The sequence below is a fragment of the Hypanus sabinus genome, chromosome 5 (genome assembly GCF_030144855.1).
Source record: "Hypanus sabinus isolate sHypSab1 chromosome 5, sHypSab1.hap1, whole genome shotgun sequence".
Classification (NCBI taxonomy): Eukaryota; Metazoa; Chordata; class Chondrichthyes; order Myliobatiformes; family Dasyatidae; genus Hypanus; species Hypanus sabinus.
In genome coordinates this window covers 48,417,184-48,435,535 of record NC_082710.1, presented here as the reverse complement: position 1 = coordinate 48,435,535, position 18,352 = coordinate 48,417,184, and the positions used below count along the sequence as shown (strand labels likewise).

General features: G+C 37.6%; 1 protein-coding gene across 1 annotated transcript in view; it reads left to right on the top strand.

Annotated features, from left to right (window-relative positions):
• Positions 1-18,352, top strand: part of auh (AU RNA binding protein/enoyl-CoA hydratase) — a 190,520-nt gene that overhangs the window by 43,223 nt on the left and 128,945 nt on the right. Inside the window, exon 4 of the mRNA XM_059969913.1 lies at positions 13,505-13,591. Coding sequence (XP_059825896.1) covers positions 13,505-13,591 — 87 coding nt within the window. The remainder of the gene's footprint in view (positions 1-13,504; positions 13,592-18,352) is intronic.

Here is an 18,352-nt window from a genome sequence, read left to right as displayed (position 1 = left end):
CTGTTTACTTTTTAAGACCATAAGACATAGGAGCAGAATTAAGCCATTTGTCCCATTGAGTCTGCTCCACCATGGCTGATTTATTATCCCTCTCAATACCATTCTCCTCATAACATTTGACGCCCTGAATAATCGAGAACCTTTCAATCTCTGTTTTGAGTATACCCATTGACTTCTCCTCCTTAGCCATCTGTGGCAATGAATTCCAGATTTACTGTCCCCAGGCCTGAAATGTTTATTCTTCTCCATAGATGCTACCTTGACCTGCTGAGTTCTTCCAGCTTGATGCTAAAGAAACCTCTGTTCTAAATGGGCATCCCTCTAATCTGGTCTTAGACTCCTCCACTATTGAAAACATATTTTTCATATCCACTCAATCTCGCCTTTCAAAATTTGATAGGTTTCAATGAGATTCCCCCCTCATTCTTCTAAACTCCAGTAAGTACAGACACAGAGCCATCAAACACTCCTCGTAAGGTAATGCTTTCATTCCCTGAAACATTCTTATGAACCTGCTGTGGACCCTCTCCTATGCCAGCACATCCTTTCATGGATGAGGAGCCCAAAACTGCTCCCTATTCTCCAAATGTGGTTTGATCAATGTCTTATAAAACCTTGGTATTACATCCTTTTGTATTCTAGGTCTCTCAAACTCGAGGCTAACATTGTATTTGCCTTACTTACCATTGACTCAGCCTGCAAGTTAACCTTTAGGAAATCCTGCATGAGGACTCCCAAGTCCCTTCACACCTGATTTTTGAATTTTCTTCAAGTTCAGAAAATAGTCTACAACTTTATTCCTTCTACCAAAATATATGATCTTACACTTTCCTACACTATATTCCATCTGCCACTTTGCACATTCTCCTAATATGGCTAAGCCCGCTGCAGACTCCCTGTTTCCTCAGCATTACCAGACCATCCACTTATCAAGGTTCAAAGGTTCATTTATTACCAAAGTATACAACTCTGAAATTCTTCTTCTCTAGGTAGCCATGAAACCAGGAAAATAAAGAGTGGCATGATCATCAACCCCCAAATCCCTCCTCCCAGCACAAAAAAATGAACAAAAATGGAACAGGCACATCAACACATAAATCCCTCTCTCCATACACCAAAAAACAAGAAATATTGGGCAAAAAACACAGAATACAGAAAAAAAGACTGAAAAAGAAGTCCTCAGTCCAAGTCCACATCAAAACTCAGAAAACCTGGGCAATTTTCTCCTTCTCTGTAGCAGAGTGGTATCACCAGTGATTTAAAAAGACAGTCTCCACTCTACATAGCGGAGTAATCTCAACAGTAATTTTAAGAAGGTAGACTCCCATTTCTGTAGCGAAGTGATCTCACCAGTGATCTTAAAAATCCAGTCTCCCCTCTCTGATAGCAGATCTTTGTATCATCTACAAACCAGAAAAAAGTCATCAATTCTATCATCCAAATCATTGACGTACAACATGAAAAGCACCAGCCCCAACATCAACCCTTATGGAGCACCACCTGCAACCAACCAGATTTCCACTCAGCAACTGCTGTTCTCTTGTCATCTCTGCTGGTGTCCTCCTTCCAATCAAAAGTTTACAATGTAAACGCTTACACTATTTGACTATAACCTTGTAAAACCTGGAAAATTAAACCACTTTAGAACTTAATTTTTTCCGCATTAAATGGGAAGAAAATTGTACTTAATGATCTTTTTATTATAATTTCTTTCTGCTGTATAAATCCACTTCTGAATTTGTCCACTTTTTTTTCATTTCTGTCATTCTTTCTCTGTACATATGTACTCAATTTATTCAAATTCAAACTGGATTGCTTTCAAAAAGCGACACAACCACTTTGCAAAAGAGTACAATGTGACATTGGAATTTATGAGTAATAAAGGGATGTGTTATACAGCACTTTGGCCTTTAGTTAAGACTTTGAATCTATAGTTGTGCTAGAAAGTTTATGAACCCTGTAGAATTTTCTCTATTTCTTCATATATATGACCTAAAATGTGATCAGATCTTAATGTAAGTCCTAAAACAAGATAAAGAGAGCCCAATTAAATAAATAACACAAAACATTATACTTGTTCATTAATTCATTGAGAAAAATGATTCATATTGCATGTATTTGTTGGAAAAAGTATGTGAATGTCTGGGGTGATGCCTTCTACAAAAGCTATTTGGAGTCAGGTGTTCCAATCAATAAATGAGATTGGAAGTAGGGGTTGTGGATGTGCCCGGCTATGTAAAAAAAAAAGACACATAGAGTCAGGTTACTGACAGAGCCTGCACTTCTCGAGAAGGATTTGTTTATGTGCATCATGCCTTGATGAAAACAACTTTCAGAGACCCTTTGAAGAAGAATTGTAGAGATCCATGAAGCTGGAAATGGCTACAGAAACATTTCGAAAGACCAGAGTGTTTTTCAGTCTGTAAGAGGAAATGGAGGAACTTTAGTATAGTTGCTACTCTCCCTAGGAGCGGGCGGCCTGCAAAGATCACAGCAAGAGCACAACATGCAGTGCTGAAGGAAGTGAAAAAGAACCCAAGGGCAAAAGACCTGCAGAAATCTCTGGAACTTGCTCTGTTCATGTGTCCACTATATATATATATATATATATATATATATAAAATACTGAACAAGAATGGTGTTCATGGAAAGACATCATGGAAGAATCCACTGCTTCCCCAAAAAAAAACATTGTTGCATGTCTCAAGTTTGCAAAAGACCACCTGAATGTTCCACAATGCTTCTGAGACTATGTTCAGTGGTCAGATGAGACAGAAGTTAAACTTCTTGGCAGAAATGCACACCTCATCCCAACTGTGAAGAATGGTGAAAGGTGCATCATGGTTTGAGGCTGCTTTGCTGATTCAGGGATTGGACAACTTGCAATCATTGAGGGAACAGTGAATTCAAAATTGTATCAAGACATTTTACAGGAGAATGTCAGAATAGCAGTCCGTCACCTGAAACTTGATTGAAATTGGATAATGCAACAAGACAGTGAACCAAAAGATAAGAGTAAATCAACAACAGAATGGTTTAAAAAGAAAATGTGTGTTTGGAATGGCCGAGTCAAAGTCCTGACTGAAATCCTGTTGAAATGTTGTGGAAGGATCTGAAGCATGCAATTCATGCAAAGAAGTCAACCAACATCCCAGGTTGAAGCAGTTTTGCAAAGAGGAATGGCCTAAAATTTCTTCAAGCTGATGTGCAGGACTGATCAATAGTCACCACAAATATTTGGTTGAAGTTATTGCTGTACAAAGGGGTCATACCAGTTACTGAAAGCAAAGGTTCACATACTTTTTCCAACAAATACATATCATACTGGATTGTTTTCTCAATAATTAAGTGAACAATATAATAGTTTTTGTGTTATTTATTTAATTGGGTTCTCTTTATCTCGTTTTTAGGACTTGTAGGAAAATATGATCACATGGAATGGTACAGCACAGTATAGGCCCTTTGGCCCACAATGTTGTGCCAACTCTTAAACTCTGCCTTCCATATATCTCCCCAACTTAAATTCCTCCATATAGCTGTCTAGTAGTCTCTTAAATTTCACTAGTGTAAATTCTACATGGTTCCGAAACTTTCTAGCAATACTTTACATGCCCCTCACATACAGAATAAACTCACATTTGTTCCCTTTGTTGTTTGCTATGGATAGGCTGAGGTTATTAAAATATATATAGAACATTTAATTTTAGAATGTGCAATTGTATTTGGTCACTGTACTTTCTTTTAAATTGCGGGACATTTACAGGAGGGATTGGCATTCCAAGAAATATTTTTTATTAGAATTTTTGTAGTTGAAATACAGATCATTTAATTTCTTTGAACAATGTTTCAATTGAGTATTTTCTAATTAGGCTCAGTACTTTTAACTTTTTCATATTTATAAACAATTTAACTTGTTTAGGTGCTCCTGATCTCCTTGAATTGCTGATTTGTAGCTAACCCAAACTGATATTAAAGAGTTCTAAATTGGTACCGTAGTTTTGCTTAATTGAGGAGTAATTGCAGTTGACATAATCCAGTGTTCTGGTTACATGATAATATCTTACTTTTTTTTGCACAAAACCTTTTTTGTTTAAACTTGGTAATTACTTCATACAGGAACAAACTTGGAAAGGTTCTTCCATCTGTTGATTCAACAAAGTTTAGCTCATTATTAGTTGGTAAGCGAAGGTACATGAGCAGTGTGCCACCACTCTATTTCTTTGGCTTTTTTATCACTGTTTACTGTTTTTTCTTGGCAATGACAGAAGCTCTGTTTGCACAATAGAGGTTTCTACTTTTTAAACTTTTACTGTCTGTAATTGCTCTCCTTCTCTTTCTTTGTTTTTAACAAATTCAAACGTGTTCTTTTTCTATTACGTTACCAAAATTACAAAATGAATGTTTTCAGCAATACTCCTTAATTCAATGGCTTTTAGCAGACATAAATGATTCCATTTAATTTCTGTGTTATAAGTCAGTCTTTATATATATACATATAAAATTACAAGTAATTTATTCCTGGATTTATTGTTTTTTTCTGATTAAAAGCATTTCAATGCTTTGTGACACCGAATTTGGGAGATTCTTCACAGGTGTTAATCTGCAGTATATCTTAATTGGGTGTCACCAAGTTGGCTATGAGACATTGACAGAGCAGAATTTTCTTTGCAGAACGGTATCTTTCAGTGTTAATATTTCCGTGACACTGTTTCTGTTCCGTCATTATTTAGATGCCTTGGTGATAGAGGTGAGAAACCATATGAGGAAAAGGTTTGTTTAGCAGTCATAATGGTGAAAATGACATTGACTTTCTTAGAGTTATAGAGCAAGAAACATACCCTTTGGCTCAACTCATCAAGCCGATCAATATGTCCTCTGAGCTAGTTCCACTTGCCTAGGTTTGGTGCTTAGCTCTCTAAATCCTTGCTATCTTTGTACCTATGGTGCCTTGCTTAGATGATGATATAACTTCATAGTTGGGCTTTGGTTATAACTCAATCATGTTCAAGCAATTCATCAAGAGGAAGATTGCGTTACAGTTGGCTTTTCTTTCATCTTCTATGCAGCACTTTCCAAGACTGACATTGAAGTCAACAAGGTGGATTCTGTTCGGTCTTTGATCAGTTAAATTTCAAAATCAGAGCAGAATTTCTCTATCACCTCATCTGCTACTTCCAGGTTTGTGATATATCCACTAAAAAGTGAAGCATGCCTAGAATCTTCCATAAATTAAGTAGTATAAATACAATAGACATCATTCTAAGAAGAAGAATATGAATCACTAATTTTTCAAAATTAATAATCATTAGATTACGATAATTAGAAGCAATATATGTCTGTAAATGTTCAACTTCTTCCTTCCAATTTATTCTGGTCACAACTTCATGACTTATTCAAATCACTCCTCAGAAAATTATTAATCTGCATGAAACAGTACTAAAAAAAAGGAAATACTTAAATAAGAAAGGGGAACAGAAAATGTAACACTAATAAAAATAGCATCTCAATACATTTATGAACCAAAAGGTGAAATGCATTTGTAAAATCAAAGCCTTCACACCTTTGGCTTCAGCACAACTTTTGGATTATTAGAGATGCAAAACTGAAATCCATTAAGCAATAATTATGGTTGAGAGTTTATTTTGGGGTGAAGATTTAACCAAATCATTACAACTTTGTATTGTTAAGCCTTATTTTGAAGTTGAATTTTTTTGAACTTGAGTGGGAGTGTAAAACTGATTATATTTATTTCTTATTAAGCCAGAGAATCAGGCTGGACATGTAACAAGTAAATGATCAGTCCGATACTGTAAATTTTATACCTGCACTGAAGTTAGAGTTTTTCTTTGGCAAGTTGTTCTTTTAGAAAGGATGTTCGGTCAGTAGGAAACATTTTTGCTTGTTATTTATCTTTTCATTGCACTTCTACCCGAAGTATCAAACTGCTGAATAATTCTGACCGGATATTGATCTGGTTCTTTGTTATAGTAATTTGTGTACTATTAGCTACTTCAGCAGATGAATCCATTCACTTATGTAATTTTTGAAGTAGGTGAAACATCTTTATAATGTTGGTTTGAGATTAACATACATAATGCTTAAAAGTTATCCATTGTATTATTCCCAGCAATGGCTGACATCCAAAAGAATTAGCTAATTTACTTTTCTGAAAACAAAGCAGGACTCATTTTGGGATGAAAGAACCTTTTTAAGGCCAGGGCCTAATGAGCTCTAAATAGGAAACAAGCACACTGGTTGAAAAATGGCTGCTGCTGTTAGCTTCCTTTCATAACAAATCAACAATTGTTTTCTTTTCCTTCTTGCAGACCAAAAGCTAATATGTAAAGGAATTCAATGCCCCTTTGAGTAACTGGCATATAGCAGTTAATTTTAAAAGTAGTGAAGATGGGTGGTGCTACACTTGGAATACCTTTTATATTATTCTAAGTTGATAATTGAAACATTACATTTCTACAAGATGAGGTAACAAATTTGTCCTAATTTACTTCCCTCATTTCTGTTAGAGAAGTGACATTTTATATTATACATAGTTATAGTGATAGTTGTGGCCTTCCAGCATTTCAACTTCATTTTGCTTGTGGATAAGACATTGGAGCAGAATTAGGCTATTCTGTCCATCATGACTGATTCATTATCCCTCTCAATCCCGTTTTCCTGCCTTGTCTCCATAACCTTTGATGTCATTACTAATCAAGAAGTATTCCCAATGACTTGGCCTTCACAGGCATATGTAGCAATAGATTCCACAGATTCACCACTGTCTGGTGAAAGAAATTTCTTCTCTTTGTTCTGAAGAGATTTCCCTCTATTCTGAGGCTGTGCCCTCTGGTTCAAGACTCCCCTACAATAGGAGACGTCCTCTCCAAGTCCACTCAGTCTAGGCTTTTCAATACTTGATGGGTTTCAGTGGGATCCCTCTTCATTCTTTTAAACTCCAGTGAGTACAGGCTCGGAGCCATCAAACACTTCTCATACCAATGGCCCTAAAGAAGCGTCTCAGCCTGGATTGTCAACTGTTTATTCATTTCCACGGATGCTGCCTGACCTGCTGAGTTCCTCCAGCAGTTTGTGTGTGTTGCAGAGCCATCAAACACTCCTCATACATTAAATCTTTCATTCCTGGAATCTTCTCTAACCCTTTCCAAGGGCAGCACGTCTTTTCTTAGATAAGGGGGCCAAAAAATGATCATAGTACTGACCTAATGATATCAGGAAGGGTGATGGGGGTGATTATATTTTACTGAATATGAATGAGTGATCGTTAACAAAATTAGGAACGCTTGACTCAGTCGTGGATAGAGTACTGTGTAACATTTCAGTGAAACTTGGTGCGCTTTGCTTTTGAGGTTCAATGTAAATTGACAATAAATGTAGACATTTTTGATCAGAATGAAAAAAGCTTGTACTAATAACAATTCTCTCTGAAAGAAACATCAGATTGAGAGAACAATTATGATAATGGAGCAATTGTTCTAATTTCTTTTGTAAGTCTATCACAATCTTGTTATTCTTTATAATATACTTTCTGCTTAAGTTCTGTAGAAATTGAACAGTTAACATTTCTGGGAAAAATGTACTGTTCCAATATAATCTTGGCTTGAATGCAAAGGTTGACATAACATCAGGGATAACAGGAGTAAAGTTTTGAATACACCATTGTTCAGCTTCAGAATTATTGAAGAGATGTATTGGGAAAAAGTATGAATCAGTACAAGCTTACAGATGTAGTGCATTAGCCTGCCTGTGTAAAACTTGACTGCTAGCACATGGATCTATTCCCCCTGTAAGATGCTGATGTTGTCTGCAATAATTTCATTGTGCTGTTTACTAAATGAATATCATTTGGAACACAGTGTGCTTAAGTTTTTGGCCCTAGTTAGATGCCATGAACAGTAGTGATTGATTCTGATTGCCAATTGGTGTTTTTATGCTTTCTTCAAAGTCATCCAGATTCACTGTACAGTCGGCCAGCCTTATCCGCGAGTTCTGCTTCCACAAATTCAACCAACTGTGAACCGCGAATCGAGAAAACCCGGAAGTGCTCTTCTAGCACTTGCTGTTCGAGCACGTATAGATTATTTTTTGTTGTCACTATTCCCTAAACAGTGCAGTATTAACAACTATTTTACATAGCATTTACATTGTATTAGGTATTATAAGTAATCTAGAGCTGATTTAAAGTATATGGGAGGATGTGCGTGGGTTATTGTGGGTCGGGATTGAAAAAATCGTAAGTTCTCTTACTAAGTAAGTTGGAACAGTATTAGTTAGTGTCAGTTAGTCAAATGTTTGTCTTAGTATATAGTATATATTTTACCTTTCTATGCATATAAGAATGTATGTTTTAGCACTGCGCTCGGGAACAGAAGTTCCCGAGTTTGATCCAGTGACAGATCGCTATCGAGTGTGCTCTCCATTCGTGCCGGATTGATGTGGAGGATCAAAAACTCAAAACCCCAAAACTCAATAATTAAACTACTGCATTTATTAGTAATAATTGTAGCTTTCATCGGGGCAGGGCCTTCCTCACTTTATCCTTTAAAATTGTTCCGATCGTTGACCGATGTAGACTAACACTTTTACAATGACCGATGGCGTTTCTCCTCTTTCCGATCGCTTTATTATTTCCACTTTATTTTCAATTCTGATCGTGATTATTTTCGTGAACAGAAACACTGCAGATTCAGAGCTCTACCGCCGGGTCCTCATACTCACTGCACTGAGACAGGTTAAATAAGGTCTGGGTAAACACGAGGAAATCTGCAGATGCTGGAAATTCAAGCAACACACATAAAATGCTGGAGAAACGCAGTAGGCCAGGCAGCATCTATAGGGAGAAGCACTGTGGACATTTCAGGCCGGGACCCTTTGTCAGGACTCGGGTTCCACTAGGTCCTAAGATCCACCACATTGAGACAAGTTGAATAAGGGACTTGAGCATCTGTGTTTTTTGGTATCCGCGAGGGGTCCCGGACCCAATCCCTCGCGGATAAGGAGGGCCGACTGTAATTCAAATTAATTTATCTATACTTGTTTATTCAGTTTCAATTTTTCCAAAGTAATAATGGAATTGAATGGTGGTAAGGTGAACATAAAATTGTACCTTTCCGGAAAGGGTTAACAGATTTTTGGTTCAGTTTTTGTAATCTTCACTAATTATTTACATTACATCTTATAATGAAATGATGCCAGTGATATTTAATGTACAGTGGCATGCAAAAGTGTGGGCACCCCGGTCAAAATTTCTGTTACTGTGAATAGCTAAGCGAGTAAAAGATGACCTGATTTCCAAAAGTCATAAAGTTAAAGATGACACATTTCTGTAATATTTTAAGCAAGGTTACTTTATTTAATTCCAACTTTTATAGTTTCAAAATAACAAAAAAGGAAAAGGGCCTGAAGCAAAAGTTTGGGCACCCTGCATGGTCAGTACTTAGTAACACCCCCTTTGGCAAGTACCGTAGCTTGTAAATGCTTTCTATAGCCAGGTAAGAGTCTTCCAATTCTTGTTTGGGGGATTTTCGCCCATTCTTCCTTGCAAAAGGCTTCTAGTTCTATGAGACTCTTCAGTCATCTTGCAAGCACTGCTCTTTTGAGGTCTATCCACAGATTTTTGATGATGTTTAGTTCAGGGGACTGTGAGGGCCATGGCAAAACCTTCAGCTTGCGCCTCTTGAGGTAGTCCATTGTGGATTTTGAGGTGTGTTTAGGATCATTATCCTGTTGTAGAAGCCATCCTCTTTTCATCTTCAGCTTTTTTTTTATAGACAGTGTGATGTTTGCTTCCAGAATTTGCTGATATTTAATTGAATTCATTCTTCCCTCTCCCAGTGAAATGCTCCCCATGCCACTGGCTGCAACACAAGCCCAAAGCATGATCAATCCACTCCCGTGCTTAACAGTTGGAGAGGAGTTCTTTTCATGAAATTCTGCACCCTTTTTTCTCCAAACATACCTTTGCTCATTGCGGCCAAAAAGTTCTATTTTAAATTCATCAGTCTACAGCGTTTGTTTCCAAAATGCAGCAGGCTTGCTTAGATGTTCCTTTGCAAACTTCTGATGCTGAATTTTGTGGTGAGGACACAGAAAAGGTTTTCTTCTGATGACTCTTCCATGAAGGTCATATTTGTGCAGGTGTCGCTGCACAGTAGAACAGTGCACCACCACTCCAGAGTCTGCAAATCTTCCTGAAGGTCTTTTGCAGTCAAATGGGGGTTTTGATTTGCCTTTCTAGCAATCCTACGAGCAGTTCTCTCGGAATGTTTACTTGGTCTTACAGACCTCAACTTGACCTCCACCATTCCTGTTAACTGCCATTTCTTAATTACATTATGAACTGAGGAACCAGGTACCTGAAAACTTTGCTATTTTCTTATAGCCTTCTCCTGCTTTGTGAGCATCATTTATTTGAATTTTCAAAGTGCTAGGCAGCTGCTTAGAGGAGCCCATGGCTGCTGATTGTTGGGACAAGGTTTGAGGAGTCAGGGTATTTATAAAGCTTTGAAATTTGCATCACCTGGCCTTTCCTAATGATGAGTGTGAACATGCCATAGCCCTAACAAGCTAATTAAGGTCTGAGACCCTGTTAAAAGTTATCTGAGAGCTCAACTCTCTTGTGGTGTCCAAATTTTTGCGTGGTGCTCCTTTCCTTTCTTCTCTCTAAAATTGTACAAAGCAAAAATAATACACCAATCTTGCTTAAAATATTGAATCTTTAACTTTATGACTTTTGGAGATCAGTTCATCTTCTACTCACTTAACTATTCACAGTAACAGAAATTTGGACCGGGGTACCCAAACTTTTGCATGCCACTGTATATCTAAAGTATTGTGGGTCATCAGGCAGTTCATTCAAAGATTGTTGCTTGATTGAAGTGTTTAAATAAATTTGCTAAAACTTAAGTTTTTTTGTACCCACTTTTGCTCTCAAGGATCATGTTTAATTTTGGATTGTGTGGATTTTTAGTTTTCTGTATTTGTGACTTGTGTCTTTGTTTCAAAATGTTTCTATTGTTTCAAAAGTCACAAATTTTTATTTTGTATTTGTGGTTTTACTTGTGTCTTTGTTTCAAAATGTTTCTGTTTCACAAGTCACAAATTTTTATTCTGTATTTGTGGCTTTACTTGTATCTTTGTTTCAAAATGTTTCTAGTGTTTCACTGGTCATGAAGCGAGTGTTACAGCTTTTAGCATGTCATTTCAGAGTACTGGTACTTTGCCTTGCACTCAGGATATGATCTTGACTCTTGAGAATAGAAGAAGTAATGGAATTAGCAGTGAAGGATATTAGAACATAAAGAAATGTATTGTTGATAGCACTGCTGCGCGGAAAACTTAGTATAAACTTTGCCCTCCCGTTGATGTGTTTTGAACCTGGATGCTGGCTATCAGATATTACCCAGCAATGAATTGACCAGGGCTTGGTGAAAAGAAGCTGCCTGCAAAAGCTAGAGTTGTGCAGACTAGTGCAAGCAGAGCAGCTACTCAGTGCTGACCTCAATGGAATTTAGACTTGCATCCTGGTTGGCTAATCGAATATTGGATCAGCAGGTTTATTACCGTTGAGAAATCTTTAGGCTGAGAAGAGTTTGTACCCAAACAATAAGAGAGGGATGTGACAGTTTTCGTCACATCCAATAAGAGATGATGCAAGAGACTATGGGGTCTGGGTATTCTGTCAACATTTGGTTCAAGTGGATTATAACCTCAAGTATAATTCCCATTATAACTCATCCATGTTATTTAATAAAGAATGGCACTTAGTTTTTCTTGTATGCTTCATTGGATTTATTTATTAATACTAACTTTCAAATAAGCCAGCAAGAAAGAGGAAGTAGGCAAATAGTATCCTTGAACCATCGTTATTCATAAGTTCATGGTTGATCCTGTCGTGAGCATGACACATCTACACTCCCACCACCTTTTGTTGTTCAAATGGAGTCAGTGTGTGCCTTACTGCAGTTATATGCAGTTAATGTGTCTTTACAACCATACGATGTAGAGCATTCCAAGGAGTCATAACCTCAGTGTGTAGAAATGTTCCCCCTTAATGCTAGATAGGGGAAGCACATATTCACAATTCATCTTGTCAGTTCCCTTCAGCACTCTTTATATTAGTGGTCGTCAACCAGTCGATCGTGATCAACGGGTCAATCTTTGAAACTTTCCCAGTAGAGCCTAAAAAAAAGAAATATACACATACACTGTTGTAATGTGAACATTATAAAAATAAGTAATACTAATTAGGATAATGGTAATATAACAATACTCCTGCTACGGAAAGTGTTTGTAAAGAGAGGTTGTTTCTGGGGTTGCGGAGTTTTACTCCCATCCTTTCTGCTTGGTGCGCATGTGAGTATAACCCCTCCGCCATGCACCGTGGTTCAGTGAAACCCTCTGTATGTTAAGTATTGGTTTATCTGTCCCAGATAAAATTGTTCCTTTGGGCATGAAGTTGTCGAATGGTCCTTTTTCAAAGTAGTAGATGCTACAGCTACATTATGTCTGATAAACCTTTTGATGCAAAAGTAAATTTTACCCCTAGAGCGCATATGTGAGTCGTTTCTAACCCACACTTAGTTGCTTTCCCTGGTTATTGTGTTTCTCTTTTTCCACTACTCAGCGTCGTGCGTCACATGTGTGCGGACATCATGTGACAATTGTAGTTTTTTCAGCATAGCTTGTGCTGCATCAAAGTGACCAATTAGATTAGACTGTCGCAAACATCAATATACGGCTCTCGCTGGTGATATCCTGGAAGGTAGCTAGCTAGCATGGCAGAAGCTCCGTGAAAGAAGGCGAAAACGTACAAATGCCATCCAGAATGGGAAGAGGAAGTGCTATTTACCTTGGTGAAAGACAAGTGTATGTACGTTGTGCCACCAAACAAAGCACTGACTAAAAAAGGGAATCTGGAGCGGCACCACAACACCAACCACCAGAAATTTAACGACACCTGCCCCCCAAAGAGCGCAATCTGTGTCAAGAAAGTTGAGGAGCTGAAATCAGGGTTGAAGACCACTACTTTATATACTAATCCCTCCATGCCAGAATTTAGCTGAGAAGCCCTTCTGCCCACTGCCTCAGTTAAAGTATTGTAAATTCTTTAACTAGTACGGAATCAACCTGTTGTGTATTTGCAGTAATTTCTACTTTTGTTTCAGATGTCTAGCATCTTGTTTTCCTCTTTTGGGTCTGTGAAGTTTTCTAGTTATTCATTGTTAGGAATCTTTTGCCCCAAGATTTTCCACTGTTCATTTAAAAAAAAAATCCACTAGCTACCCATTTGGAACTGAAAAGAGTGAAATATTGCTGCTGTGTGCATTTTGTTTTACTTGCATAATTTCTCTAAATATATGTACCCATGCCATCAGATTTTGAAATGTGATAACTTGTTTATTCAATAACCCCTTTGAGAAATTCAAGGTCTTTGTGTTCAACTTCAACGTTCCTTATGTATTAATCAGATTTATTTATTTTGCAGGTGCCGATTTGAAGGAGAGAGCAAAAATGCAGCCCAGTGAAGTTGGTCCATTTGTTTCCAAAACAAGAGGTTTAATTAATGAATTTGGTAAGTTGTGATGCAGAGCTAATAAACATTTGCTATTACAGATATAATATTTGGAAATATGCCTTTTTCGTAGGTAAACTTTGTCAAAAATTAAGATGACTGGGTATTTGGAATACTTTAATAATGTATGTTCTTATTTTGATAACTATATCAAGCTCTTGAAACAATACATTTAACATGGCATTACATAGCTTAAAAATCTACATCTAACTATATGATGAATAAAATGAGGCCATCATTTTGGCATTTGCAAGGACTGTGATTCCAGGTAATAGAGAAAAAATAGAATAAAATAGAAATAAAATAAAATTTATAAATTTAAAAAATAGGTCAAATAGAGGTGCCTAAAAATGGAATAGTTTTGGAAAATTGTTATTGATTCAAATAAGATACGTGCAAGGCCTGAATTTATATTTTACCACAACTAATACTCTTGTACCCCAGTATATTCTATATACCATTACTGTTGAGTCAGGTGACCAATTTAAGTTCAATGGCAACTACAGAAAAGCACCTTAGGAGTGATATTTATTGTTAATGAGTACCTCAGAGCTGTGTCTTATCTATCTATCTGCTCTAAGCACTTTATACTATGATTGTGTGGCTAGGTGCAACTCCACTGACAATGCCATATTTAAGTTTGTTGGTAACACCACTGTAGTTGGCCATATCGAATGTGGTGACAAATCAGCATATTGGAGGGAGATTGAAAATCTGGTTGAATGGTCCCACAGCAACACCTTTCACTCAACATCAGCAAAACCAGAAGCTTATTATTGACTACAGGAGGAAGAAGCTGCAAGTCCATAAGCCTGTCCATGCTAGGGAATCGGAAGTGGAGACGGTCAATAACATTAAATTCCTTGGTGTTACCACATCAGAGGATCTGTCCTGGGACTAGCAAGTAAGTCCCATTACAAAAAAGGCATGAATGTTCTTCCGCTTTCTTAAAAATTACATAGATTCAGGATGTCATCTATAATGTTGACAGACTTCTATAGATGCCCAGTGGAGAGAGCTTGACTGCTGTATCTTAGCCTCACATGGAAACACCAGTACCCTAGATGGAAAAGTACAAAGTGGTGGGTACAGCCCGGTCTATGATAGGAAGAAGCCTGCTTCACCATTGAGCACATCAACAAAGAGCGCTGTCAGCAGAAAACAGCATCCATCATCAAGGACTTCCACCATCGAAGCCATGCTCTCCTCTCTCTGCTTCCATTGGAAAGGAGGTACAGTAGCCTTAGGTCCTGTATCATCAGGTTTAGGAACAGTTACTACTCTACAACCACCAAGCTCCTGAATCAGCATGGATGGCTTCTCACTTCGATGCTGAACTGATTTCATAACCTTTCTCCTGATAAAGGGTCTTGGTTTGAAATGTCAGCTGTTTACTCTTTTCCATAGGTGCTGCCTGGCATGCTGAGTTCCTCCAGCATTTTGTGTGTATTACTGTGATTTCCAGCATCTGCAGATCTCTTGTTTGTGTCACAACCTTATTTACATTTTATCATTTTTTATTTGATTTGTTTTCTTCTGCACATTGGTTGTTTGTCAGTCTAAGTGTGTGTATACTTTTTAATGTAAATTCTATCGATTTGTTTATTTTCCTGTAAATACCTGCAAGAAGTACATCTCAAAGTAATATATGATAACATATACGTGCTTTGATAATAAATTTACTTTGACTAATGAAATTAAGGTAACTTCCATAAAGTTACAACAAATAACTTTGTGCATGTCTGGGGATCAGAGAGAGGAAAGCATAAAGGGCTCAATTTTTGTAGTTCCTTTCTAGTGTGTTCATAGGGGCTTCGGACACTTTATGTCATCTCTTGAGGAACAGTAACTTTGGAGGCTTACTTTTTCTAAATCACTTGTAAAGGAGATACTGTATGTGATCTACCAGTGGGCAGGTCTTGAGTCTCATATATGTGATAGATTTTCTGCAGTCAGAGTACTGTCACTTGTCTCTAGATTACCCAAGGTAGCTGTTTGATTTATCCCTTATCCTGCAGTACATTGTTCATCATGGATATTAATTGGTTGTTTATGCTCGACACTTAAGGAAGTTGAGCTGCTTCTGCATTTCCTTCACAGAGAACATGAGTTTAGGCAGACACGAGCGCTGTGAAAATACACAGTTGGCCTGTTAGCAGCTGTGGAATAAGAAACAGATTTAAAAATTTTCATCAGTGTTTTGGTCATTGCTAATATTCAGGCCCTGAAAGAATACTAGAAAAGAAGGGGCAGAAACCATAACCACCGACCTTCTTATACTGGCTCCTGCCACCTTCCCTTCTAGTCCTGATGAAGCAGCTTGGCCTGAAATTTTGAATGTTTAGCCCCCCACTCCATAGATGCTCCCTAACCTGCTGAGTTGCTCCAGTAATTTGTGTGTGTTGCTCAAGGTTTTCAGCATCTGCAGAATCTCTTGTGTTTATGATCTCTGATTTGTTTGATTTCTGACATGTATTCTACATTCAGAGAAATATTCTGAAGAAACACATTAGAGTGCGTCATTAATATGGAACTTCTGGTCATTGACACATCATCATTGTGCTACCTGTGCAATGATATCCCTTCAAAATATGTGTATATACATTACTTTATAATTTTCATAACTATTCATTGTTTCAGAAGTCCTGTGTATGATGCATCCTCAAAAAAATTCATCACAACGTTTATCAGTCTTAACTCATTGGACTTATAGCTTTGTGCATCCTTTGCCAAATAGCAAGCAATTACTCTCTGCATTAAGTGGCCAAAATCAAATTGACTGAATCTTAGAGCCTCTGACTTCATAAATGTTCCTGTAGTAACAATATTCCCAGGAACCAATGATCATCTCTTGTTTTAATTGAGGGGGCTTCTGACTGTGCCTTCCACTGTGATCTGTAGTCTGGCCTAGTGGGTATGGACCATAGACTGGCACGGATTCAGAGCAAATACTGGAAGGAGAGAAGTTAATATCTTCTCCATCCTGGGGGGAGTTTCAAGATGGCGACGTAGACATCTGCCTTTTAGGCGCTCTTCATCTTTTCAACTATAATCACCCTTTAATCAAACCTTTTCGTACTTAATCATATGGGTTGTTACTTACGATTTACTTTTTTTTCTAAAACAATATTTGATCTAATCTTTCTAAACTTAAAATGGCTACAGCTAAGAAATCATCTAAAGACCCTTTATCTCTCGATGCAATTTCTAATCTTCTGGATACTAAACTTGCAAGTTTGGAAAGTAGATATCTTCTCCATCCTCTCAGGGTTGATGTGGAGGATCAAAAACTCAAAACCCCAAAACCCAATAATTAAACCACTGAGTTGCTTAGTAATAATTGTAGCTTTCATCGGGGCAGGGCCTTTCTCACATAATCCTTCAAAATTGTTCCGATTGTTGACTGACATTGCCTAATGCTTTTACAATGACCGATGGCGTTTCAACTTTTTCCAATCGCTTTATTATGTCCACTTTATTTTCAATCGTGATCGTGATTATTTTCGTGAACAGAAACACTGTGGATTCAGAGCTCCGCTGCTGGGTCCTAATGTCCATCGCACTGAGACAGGTTAAACAAGGTCTGGGGTTCTGCTGGGTCCTAAGGTCCACCGCATTGAGACAGGTTGAATAAGGGACTTGAGTATCCACATTTTTTTGGAATCTGCGAGGGGTTTCGGAACCAATCCCTCGCAGATAAGGAGGGCTGACTGTACTGGTTTAGTCTCCACTGGAGAGCCATCTGTTCTGGTGGCATCTCTCTGTTGTTCATTTATGGAGAACAATTTGTTGCTCTTGGTTGGAATCTTACTGTTCACCTGTGACTGCAAGCTGCACCTGGGTAACAGCAGAACTGTTGTTCTGGGTACCCAGAATTTAACCTCATTCTACAAAGAAAAACAAAGATTTTGTCAGTATCAGCTGGGATAGACATACCACCTTTAGAATGGAAAAAGTGCTCACCTGTCTTCTTATAGTCTCTTTACTAGTTTGAAGACTAACTTCTTCATACAGTCACCGTATTGTTATGTCTGATAGGCCAAAAAATGAACTATATATTTTACTACCAGCCTTCACTAATTCTTCTCTATTGTAGTCTGGAGGGCATGGAACTGTGAGTTAACAAATTTCATGTCACATGCCGGTGATAAAAAACCTGATTCTCATGAATACCTAATGAGAAAAAGGAAGTGTGTACTTAAACAGTGCACACAAAGAGCAGGATTGAATAACCAGAAATGTGTAAAATGGCCTTTTTGTTAAAATGCTTTCATAACACATTGGCCATAAAATTCTATTACACTGCTCAATGTCTTAATGCATTATGTTCATAGAACATAGGTAGTTGGCCAAAATCCAACAGTTCAGGCAGATGCAAAATATACAGAAGGATAATTGAATGAAAATTCTTCTGGTCGTGGAATTATAAAGCACAGAAATTGCCCATCTTGTCCTGTTTACCATCAAATACCCATCTAAGGAAAAATTATAAGCTGTGAAAGATGCAGTTATTAGAAAAGATTAGGAGAATAATATTGGTTTTGGTTCAGTTCAGATAAGAGCCGTGATTACATTATGGCCTGAATGGCTTTCTCCTGTGGAGTAAACATCCATGGTTACACGGTTAAGTGTGGGGATGGGCGTGAAGTAGATTCTAAAGGAGGGTTAGACAAGACCTGATTTTATCAGAAACTGCTAGCTTGAGTATGACTTTCTCTGACACTGTTTTTGTGTGGTTCTCTATGTTCCCATAGTTTTAAA